General features: G+C 43.0%; 1 protein-coding gene across 1 annotated transcript in view; it reads right to left on the reverse strand.

Annotated features, from left to right (window-relative positions):
* ITGA9 (integrin subunit alpha 9) overlaps window positions 1-3,643 on the reverse strand; it is a 217,185-nt gene extending 213,542 nt beyond the window's left edge. The window contains exons 1-2 of the mRNA XM_026843997.1: window positions 3,522-3,643; window positions 2,119-2,225 (exon numbers count right to left, since the gene is read on the reverse strand). Coding sequence (XP_026699798.1) covers window positions 2,119-2,225; window positions 3,522-3,531 — 117 coding nt within the window. The 5' untranslated portion in view covers window positions 3,532-3,643. The remainder of the gene's footprint in view (window positions 1-2,118; window positions 2,226-3,521) is intronic.
* Between the last annotated feature and the right edge of the window lie 7,460 nt (window positions 3,644-11,103).

Here is an 11,103-nt window from a genome sequence, read left to right on the forward strand (position 1 = left end):
ACAGCCAGGTATTCTCCATCCACAAAGGAATTCCTATGCCTTCATTCCAGGCTCTGTCTACACACAGATGTATAATTAGTAGTTTAGGACTGAGCACTTTGGTGATAAATATCAATGAGAATTAGAGATTTAAACATCCTTGAGCATCCGAACATGATCTCCTTGGCGAGAGCAGTACAGTCTTGTCAGAGGGCTGATTTAGGACTGCCTCAAATCAGCATAACTTATGGAGACATTTTACCAGCTTAAGCTGCGCCAGAACAAGCACAATGCCAGCTGCACATTTTACTTGAGCTACATTTCGCTTTTAATCTGCTTTATGTCTGAAATTTCAATCCCCTCAGCCCCACTCTGAACCCTGACAGCCTGCCCATGTCTCTCACCCTTGCAGCCTCCCTCAGCCAGCGAGCAGCCAGCCACAGCCTTGGTAGTTGTGCTGCTTTTTTTCCCCAGCAGCTTTTCCCTTCCTTTGCTGCTTCTGTCTAGGGAGATGACACCTAAGCATCAGCTGCAACCAGTTCCTCTTTGAACCAAAACACACAAAACCATTATTCTTAAGTAATATTTTGACAAAAACGTCTCAGCATTGCCTAAAAAAAAAGTGTATGTGCTAGCTTCTGAAAATGGGACAAGAATTCATCTAGTTCAGCCCAATGACTGGAAAATGGAAAGCATGCTGTGTCTTGAGGTAGTATTCAGATCAGTGCAAGTTACTCCTCAGTGGTCACACAGGACTTTGAGCACACATATAGATCAGGATATTCCTTGAAAATATAAACTGCTTACACTAGCGTGAATGCGTTTATTTTGTGCTCTGCTGAACATGTTTACAGTGTATTTTATTTATGTCCCTCCTTTCCCCCTCCTCCTTTAGTGGTGAACAGATTTGAAACATCCAAGAAAATTAAAGCATCAGTCAGCCCGTATAGCACTGGTAAGCTGAACACCAAAAGAAATGATCAGATAAAATACCACAGTATTGTTGCAGAAAGGTATCCAAACCACCTGCTTCTCCATGGGGGAGCTGGTGTGCAAGGACTCAGGGCATAAGCGTTTGTACTCTAAGCACGTATTAAGAAAAACATCTTTGCAGGAAGCGGTTTTGTCCACTTGCCTTACCCAGGTGGCTGGCACAGTAATCAGTGTACGAGATCTTTCTCACTAGCAGCTTTGTGACAGTCTGATGCCATGTACCAGGGCAATTAATCCCACAGTTCATTGGAAAGATGGGGTCATACTGCGAGTTTCCAAGCCCCAAACAGCAGTGTTTAGAATTAGATTGTTGTCAGGGTTACCTGGATACAAGCTTGAAATTTGCCTGCCACATATACTGTGCACAACATTTTGTTGCAATTTTTTTATTTTTTTTTTTTTTCCAGTTTAACAGTGCTGTAGACAAACTCACTTGGGCAGACAAGACAGAACCCAACTGTGGATGTAAGCACAGACAACTATTGATCATAATATACCCATGTAATTTAGAAAGGTTTTTGCCCAGCTCTCGTTACGATTAATTTTTTCCAACACAGGAAATGTTATTTTGCAAAGATAAATTCCACATCCTAAGGATAACATCTGCTCTCCTTGACCAGCCTATTTGCATGGCAACCATATCAAAGACAACAAGGCCACCCACACTCAATGAAGTCATCTCCACTCTCCACTCTTCTGTCTTGTTAATGGAAAATTAATATACATTAAGAATAAAATACTGCCACAAAGACTCATCTTACATTTTTCATGGTAAGTTCTGACATGCAATACATATACTCAGGGAAAATAGATGCATAAACACAGACGGATGACAAAAAGAACAATCAGGTACCTCCCAGACAAAGTTCTATTTATTCTGTTCAAAGATTTAATCCCTCAGATTTAGGGGGAAGCCCTTGGGTGACACAAGTCAGGTGTGACAGCTTTGAAGTCCTCCCTCTATAAATAAAACTTTCTGGCTAGGGCTCACTTTTCCTTCCGCTTGAAGGAAGGGACTAGAGAATTTGCTGCCCGTAAAGCTGGACTCTGTCAGTCACTGCCAAACACATTAATCCTGACGTGTTTAGCATTAAAGTCAGACAGCAACAACCGTTTTAATGAGATCAAAGAAAAGAGTGGACTTACCAGCACACTTCCACCAGCCTTCGGCTGTCTAGCCAGGCTCACACCCATCCATTCATCATCTCTGTCTTCTTTGCAGGTCTTCCCACAGAGCATGCCCCGAGAATTGCCTAAGAAAGACAAGAAAGGCAGCAAGGCAAGGAGACATGAGTTTTAAATACCCACTAAAGAATCCCTACATGAAAACAGACAACCCATCAAACATCTGCCTGACAGTGCTTTTCTTTTCCCTTTCATCCTGATTATTAGTTCTTGTATGCAATAATCAGGGCGATGCTCTCACTCTCACTAGGCATCATAGAAATACATAGTAGAGGACAGACCTGTCCCAAAGAGCCAGCAGATATTACAGTATGTCCACAGCTCTACTTCAATAAACCATCCCACTGAAGTCAATGGGAGAGAGGTGAGATTTGCCCGCACAACTCAATCAAAGCAAAAATTACTCTTGAAAATGAGATCTGGGGCACTAAAAAAAAAAATACATTGAAGCCTAAATCTCTAGTCATGTCAAGCAGTATTCACGAATCCATGAGAGATAGTTTACATTACAGTAGCAGTACAAATCAAACTTTGAAAAACCACTCTTTTAACACTTGCAAGCTTCGTTAAAATAAATTCTACTTGACTCAGTCATGAAAAGATGAACAATACTAGTATGCCTCTTTTTATTGGCAGAGGAAGCAGTAACATGTATGTCACCAAGCCAAAACATTAAAAGGCTTCAATTTGCTTTATCAGAAAATCCAGCACGAGATTTTTAGATCAAAGCCTTGCTTTAGGATGCCACTGTCCCCTGCCACCATCAGACAGTATATCAGAGAAACCAAACTTGACCCTGATCATGTGCAATAGTGTACAAGCACAGCTTTGAGATACTTATTTCCTTTCACACAAGAAGCAAACCCAAGGAATGATCTGTCACATTACAAGGGAACCCACAGATCGCCACACTGCTAATAATGATACACATCATGGGCCCGCCACAGCACCAAGTGGGCCATCCCATGCACCTTTCTTTCAGCACCACCTGGAGTAGGCAGCAGTGCTCCCAACAACTGACATATCCACCAACATGCTGCAAAGTCACACTGAATCTGGTGGAGAAAAGACAGCAGGGTATGCAGGGAAAAACCCACCTTTGCTTGGGTACTCGCTGGAGAGAGCGAGCAGGGCCACGGGGAGGATACCAGCACCATTTGGTGGGATGCCATTTCATAGTGCTGAAGAGAATAAAACACCTTGGCTACCAGTGCTCAAAATCCAACAGGAGAGGCTGATGAATCCCTCTCAGTGTCTTGGGGCTTCTTTGAAGCTGTCAGGAGGATTACTAGCCATTTGGGGTATGGGGCGCTTTTTTTTGGGTTCCTGTACTTATCACCCCCTCAAGCATCCTAACAACCTACCTCGACCCATATCCAGTTCTGTGCATCTTCTGTCAGGATTGGTATGGACTCGGCATTTAAAAACTGCTCCTGGGGACTGAACAGAGGTGCTGTATTTAGATTCTGCCTTGGGAGCACCAACCAAGACCCTGGAAACCAAAAGCAAAGTAACAAGTGATTAATTTCAGGAGAAAATAAAGAAAAAAAACAACAAACCAACAAACCAACAGCAAGGTTCACATCGCCAGAGCTCCCTCAGCAAAAGGACTTTCTTTGGCAGCCTTATAAAATAGTGACATTGACTCAAAAACTGAAAACACCACACACAATAAAGTCATTTTTCCCCAGTGAAGCCACAAATACTTGAACAAGTCAAACTTCCACTAGGACTGTAACACATTTAAAGCAGCACCCCATCCCCACCCCTACCCCAAAAGCATTTAGTAAAGTATTAGGACAGACAACAGCAGCTGCACCCATTTTTCCTGATTTAACTACATCCCTATCAATCCAAGAACCCATAAGAGCTAATGCACACACCCACGAGAGGATGAAATCTGAACTTGAACGCTTGCGAGCCAGCCAAAGATTAATAAGCTTGTTTAGAAAGTTGAGACACCCCATTCTCAGAACACTTAATGTAACTACAGCTTTAAAAAAACAGCGACAAAAACAGCCAACCAGCCACACAGGAGCAAATCTCTTCCACCGCAAAGCGTTGCTATTGACCAATGTTTATCACTAAGGCTGTGAAGACTATACCTGGGCTATTTATCCCACATGATTGCTCATGCCTCTGGGAAGCACCAATGCACAAGCTCTGACCATAGGGTTCCTTAACATACCCTTGAAAGATGATAAGCACTTTTTAATCATTGTGTTACAATCCAGTTAACTCTTTAACAAGCTGGCAGCTGCTCGTGCCCTAGGAGATGCTTTTTGCAAAGGACTACAAGGGAAGCACAAATATCACAGGAACCCTTTATCACCTCCTCATTGAAGGGACAGTCTTTCTCACCTGGTTGTGAGCCCAGATCTGGGCACAAGAAGGTGAGGAGGGAGATCAAGAAGGAGGAAGACAGCTCCAGGGAGGGTGGTGGGGAGCACCAGGTAGTTTAGTATCACCTCTGTTGATACCCTTGCACTGTGAGGCAGGGCAGAGCTTCTGCATGTAACAAAGTCCCCACTGAAGTTAAGCCCAGGGCTGGAACTAAGGACAAGCATCCCTAAAAGGCTGAGCCTCCAGCACTCACATGTGTGGATTGAGCCTGTTACTTGGGAGGCAGCAGCTTACCAATGAGTCACTATTCTTGGTTTACCCACTAAAGGGATAAAGTGCTACTAGTACAAAGTCAGTCCGCATACACAGCCCACCCACAGCACAGATGGACAGCCCAGCACAATGGAAGGTTCCCCTATTTTAAACAACTTCTCTTCCATCTTCTAGAGTTCCATCCCCAATCATCACCATTGCAGTAAACACAGGGAGACCCAAGGCACAAGGCACACGTGTGTCCAGGCTCTGCCTGAGCCACCTGGAAGAGCTGCTCCTGCATCAGTCTGGTCTGTATCAAACAGCAGCACGTCACTGCTCCTGCTGCTTCCCTGGATGTGACAAAACCACCCCATCGCATTTGGAAATATGTTTACAAAATGATGAAAATCCCCTACATTAAGCAACTGTTTCCTCCCAAGTTTCACGAGCTGTATCATTTGGAAAAGTTTGATGGGGCTGCACTTTACAACACACATCATGTTTTCACAAGTGAGAAGAATTAATATTCAAAATATTTCAGTTGCGAAAACCTACAAAGTCTGCACACACTGGGGAGAGAGCGTAAAGGAACCTGAAATAATAGCTCCAAATGGAAATCCCACCAGGCAGGCAGCAGGCAGAAAAGCAACTGCCAATCGTTTCATTTACACAGACGATGAATGCGTGTCATTCACTTATTGACATTCATGAGGTCTAACAAAAATAAATAAGGGGGTATATTACTAGCTTAAAGAGTTACGGGTTCAAGTTGCAAATGGCAAGAAACTGTTTCTATGACCTGTTACAACAATAAGATAACATAGGCCACATAGATCTCCAGTTTAAAAGACACTTTGCTCTAACCTAAGAAAAGTAAACACAATTCAGCAAAAAGTGCACAAGGTACTTTGGGTTCCAGAATGCAAGATGGAGATAAAGGGCCTAAATCACAATGACTCTTCAGCTCTCTTTAAAAAGCTGAATGGTAAAAAAATGATAATTAATGATCTGAGTAGTCTACTGACACAGATAATATTGCTGTCTTGAGCAAATACATCTTTCAAAAAGAAAAAGTCTGTTGCCGTTTCTTCATGTGGACTGAGCAGAAGGAAGCAGGCAGTAAAGGCAACTGGTGACACGTGCCAAAAGCAAATCTATTTTGGATTGTTCTAAATGTCCATACATTCAGATTTGATATTTCACCTACAACACACACTATGTCATCTTAGGATCTTGTCTCATTCTGTCACTCTTGCATCTGGACCCCAGCAGGTGAAACCTGTGCAGATCTCCTGTTCTGTCTGGCATGACCCATGCTCACCCATGCCTCAAGACAGCTGCCTTTAGGGACACAGGAGGTTTTCTGCTCGTTCACATGTTTTTCAGTTGGTCAAGTTCATATTTGTCACATACCACCTCAGTTTTATTCAAAGGCTTGAGACTGGAATAGTTCCTTTGTCAAGAAAAATGTCCTTTACTTTCTCATTAGTTTCTCTATGTAAGAGCTTAACCGTTGGAAGAAAGACACGTATTTTACTGTCATGAGACTTTTCAGCAGACCTGGATAGAAGACTCATTTACATCCAGGTATTTTGGGACTCAGCGAGCAAAACAAACACCTGTTTTGTATCTCCCCTACATATTAAAACACCTTTGAAATACTTTGCAGTTTCTATGAAACAACGCTGCAACCAGAGAAGGTGTTTTTCTCTAGTACCGTATCGAAACAGAAATACATTTCAAAACAAAGCCTCAGTGTCCAATACAGTCTTCTTGCATTTCAGCGCTGTGGAGTCTTGCCTGGCATAAGCACAGAAGATACTTAAACAGTCAGCAGCATTACAACCCTGTCCTCTTGCTATTATCAGGCAACCTTCCAACATATTCCAACTAGCTTAACCAGCTCTCATTTAGAATAGCCTAATTTTGTGGTACAGTTTTCCAGCACTGCTACAGGACTATCTGGGTTCTTGGCAAGAAAGCAGCAGCCGTTCTCCAGCCTTTTGCCAAAAGGCTTATGATGTGGCCAGTACTCTGTAGAGAGCATTGATGAGTGCAGGTTCTCACCACAACAGTAACACAAGGAAGCCCCTAGGATATTTGTGAGTAGCTACAAGAAAACACCTTGAAGGAGAAACCCCATCAGGAGAACGAGATTACTTTCTGTGGAGGAGAACAAGGGGCAGTAGGAGAGGGGGTCACTTTAGGGTCACTTTTGTTTGACGCACACAGAAATCTGTAAGAACTGGCCACATCCCACTGGGTCTGTGAATGAAGTACTGGGGTCTAAACCAACATGAGGAGCAGTAAGCAGAGAGGCCGTTTAACCTTCTCTTCTTGCATTCATACCCGCACGATCAAGGACAAACACCCTCATCTGTATGGAGACACTATGCAGCCGTAGGCAGAAACCACCACACAGCAGGAGCCAATATTAATGGATGACAAGAAGCTTTCTTGGCCACAGGGAAATCCACACCTCCTTAAAATTACTTCCTGCAAAGCAGTAACTATCACTTCGCTGGTGATTGACCCTCGGGACATAGATATTTGGAAATTAAGTGCTGCATTTAGCAGAAGAAACAGTGAGCAAAAGTGTCAAGCTGACCGATGGCATGGAGAGATGCCAAGCACATGAAGCAGCAGCCTCTGGCTTGCCAGCAGCAATTAGGCAATCACAGCTCAAGGACTGGGGAGCGTAGGTACCTCACCTCACTGCAATGTTAAGTGGCAGAGAAAAAAGTCTTTAAATATCCTCACATACCACAGCTGATTTCAAAAGCAGCACCAGAGGAGGGTGCACCACCAGCACATCCCAGCTGAGTTAGTTCTCATCAGAATGGTCTCTGCCACTTGCTAAGCCCTCGAAATAAAACCAAACAGTGGTTCATCCATTATGCGCAGAGCGAGAAGCAGGAGGGCTGTTATTCGGGTGGTAGACGGATGACCCGTGACCAACAACAGCAAGCCCAGGCTCCTGAAAACATCACGGCAGCACCTACAGCATCACTACGTCCTTTATGCAACACAACATCGTTAACACAACAGGCAGCCTCCGCCGGGCCGGTGTGCTTCTGCATCCTCCTTCTGGTGGCACACAAGAACATCACACACTAACAATGTGTATCCATCAGCCTGCGAGGCAAACAGTCTTCACGTTTCAGGGGCAGCACAATCCAGTGAAGAGCAGGGCCGAAGGAATGAAGTAACAGCACAGAAACCAGACTCATTCCTTATTGTAAAACTCACAGCAGGACACCATGAGACTACACTGACTCCACGCTACTTTTTTGTGCCAGATAGTGTTGCCAGAAAGGATAAAGTTGTTACCCTGGACTTGCTGAGGGATTTGGGGGTGTCAGCAAGGAGGCATAGGGAGGGGAAAGGAGAGGGATAAAGTAACATCTTTTTTTAAAAAAAAAAAAACAAACAAACAAAAAAAACCCACACAATTGGACATGCCACATTATTAACATTTTTTTATTGGGGCAAAACTGACATTTGTTTCTTCTTAAACTGTCTGAAGGAAAGCAGAGAAAGCAGAGAAAGCAACATTCTTGGTCGCTTTGTAGGGTCTTTACTCCAAACTTCAAAATTATATCCAGAGAACAGAAGCACTTCAGCTTGTCTCTGCTCCAAATGCAAGCAGCCACCTGGTTCCTTACTCGACTGAAAATGGCAATGATGGGGAACCGGGTAAATCTTTCAAGATTTACAGTCATAAAACCCGCTTAAGGAAGGAAAAGAAGACATTGTCAGAAATACAATAACTCCAGCACATCTATGATTACAAACTTGTCTTGAGTCTAAAACTGTGCAAAACCAACTCCAAAACGGAAGCATTGTTGTAATTAACTATTTCAGACAGGTCAAAGGCACTGACTTACTCCTGTTGTAATGGAGGCTGAATGCCCATATTCCACTATAATTTCTGTGTCAAGGACTATGTAGCAGCCTGACTATTCACATTTATCTGATGTGATATTTCAGACCAAACATCCTCCCTTTCTTTCCTCCTGCAAGAATATTTGGCTTGTATAAATCCCCCAGAATCAGTAAACCCGGAATCAGTTTAGTGGAAACCTGCAGGCCTGTGGTAGATAACATAGATGGGTGCCTTCGTGGTGTTGGAAAATGAACAGCTGAAACACTGAAGACCTGGCCATTACAGATATCATTTTAATATAAATCAATGACCACATATATATATATATACACACACACACACACACACACCAGCACATGGACAGGCTACTGAGAGTAACACACTTCACCTAAGAAGCTGTCATGATCAGAAGTACATTAGGTGATTATCAGACTCTCAGGCAATAAAGAGCAAGAAGCCCTGAACTATCATGACAACACTCTCAAATGCTTGAGAGCATATTAACACATTAAATAATTTTAGATAGGCAGGAGCCTTATCAGCCTCAGATATGATCAATCACATTTTTTCAGGCTCACATAGTGCACAGCTCACCAGGCGAGCCATGAATGCCCAGAATATTACTGATTAAATTTAGCTTAACTTAGCCCGCTGTAGTGGATAGGCAAAACAGACATGAGAAAACTGAAATCATAACTCTTCTTTGAGTATAAAAGAGCTACAAACGTAAGAAGAAAACTGTTGAACAAAACCAAATGATAAACTTATGACTATCAGAGGAGCTATATGCTACAATGGGATGAATAGAAAACATTTTTACTAACATATTCCCCGTAACAGACTTCAGCCTTTCCCCAGAATATCACATTTGAAAGAGAAGGTAGGGGGGGGGAATAAATCATCCAGTAACTCTACAAGCCAGTTAAGGAAATAGCTCTATAGATTTGCACAGAGAAACCTGACAAATCTGAAAAACGGCATGAGTTCTACTAAGCATTTCCCTCTCTCATCCACTAAACTGGGATTGCATCTTGTATTTCAATAGCCTGAAACTGCTAATCAGTTTAAACTTGAAATCAGACACTTTATGCTCCAAAGGAATGTATAAGATTCTGTACAATATAAATATGGTTTTAAAATAGTACTATATAATACTGGAAGCCTTCCTGCCTAGTTGAAGTAAGCATAGCTAAAGGCACTGACAGGGGTTCAACCCTTTGACGGTCTGAATGCCAAGGAGTACTGGCCAGATCTTCTAAGCTTTCCAGAAGAAATATGTTAAATGCTTAAAATTGATAATACATTGCAGTCTGCAAAATAACCTGCTTGCACTCAGAATATGCCCATCCAGTACAGGGGATGGCATCTTCAGAAAACTGGAAGAAGGCTGCATATACATTTAAGAGCAGAGAAATTCATTGCTGTCCCTTGACCTTTAGGCTGCATGCACACATAAGAGCACATAGCAAACTAGAGTCAAGGAGACTGTAAAAAACCTATCTCCCAGACTTGTTATCCCAGCCTGCTGGGTACAGGATTTTGAAGCACCCGTGAAAACAAACTCCTCCAAGTTCCCGTGAGTGGTGGCAATCGCACCCGCAGGATTTGTTGACAGCCTGGTGCTGATGCTGAGCATACTGAGCTGCTTCTAACCCTTCAGGGTGTTAGGGCTAGCCAGTTATTTATGTAAAAACACTTCCTGATCTTAGATTTTTTTTTTTTCTGGTTGCCACAGCTCCATGAAGAAGCTCCATTTACAGAAAACTGGAGTTTTCACTTCCGAGCACCGGATTCTTACAGACACCTACCATTGCTAGCCCAACATCATTTCCAGGCAAAGTGGGATATCTGGAGACACACCTCCCCTGTCCACTAAACGTTCAAAAAAAGACAATTTAAAAAAACCTAAACCACACCAGCAGGTACTATCTGAAGATAATTCATTTTATTGATCAGAATGATAGATGCCTACACAAGGAGCACCGAATGATGTGATTTTCATGCCACTATGCCCCACTAGATCAGCATTTCATTCACCCCGCTGCGAATCCCCAGCAATGTGTGGAACACAAGTCGCTTTCAGCCCCTGCATCCTCTGTCGGTTCCTGCCCCAAGTTAAGCTTTGCTTTAAACGGAGGTTTTCTCCTCCCAGAGCGCTTCTCCTCGACAAAGTCTTTTGATGAGTCCTTAAAAATGAATGCTCCATGAAAGCCACTATGGAGAAAGGCAGAGCTCACAACTACTCGTGAAGTAAAGAGTGTGAAAGAAATTTATTTTTAAAGAACTGGCCGCCAGCATGAATACATTTATTTAGATCACAGAGCACCACAGTTCCAACATCAACAGCTGAGTAATTGGGCCATATCGAAGCGTGAAAGATAAAGACAAGCTCTGTGGACATTTATTGGCAGCAGTGGCTCCTGCTCACATGAGAAGGGCACCAGATGACATCGCCTAAGCCC

This window comes from Athene cunicularia (genome assembly GCF_003259725.1).
Source record: "Athene cunicularia isolate RWA chromosome 2 unlocalized genomic scaffold, athCun1 chr2_part2, whole genome shotgun sequence".
NCBI lineage: Eukaryota > Metazoa > Chordata > Aves > Strigiformes > Strigidae > Athene > Athene cunicularia.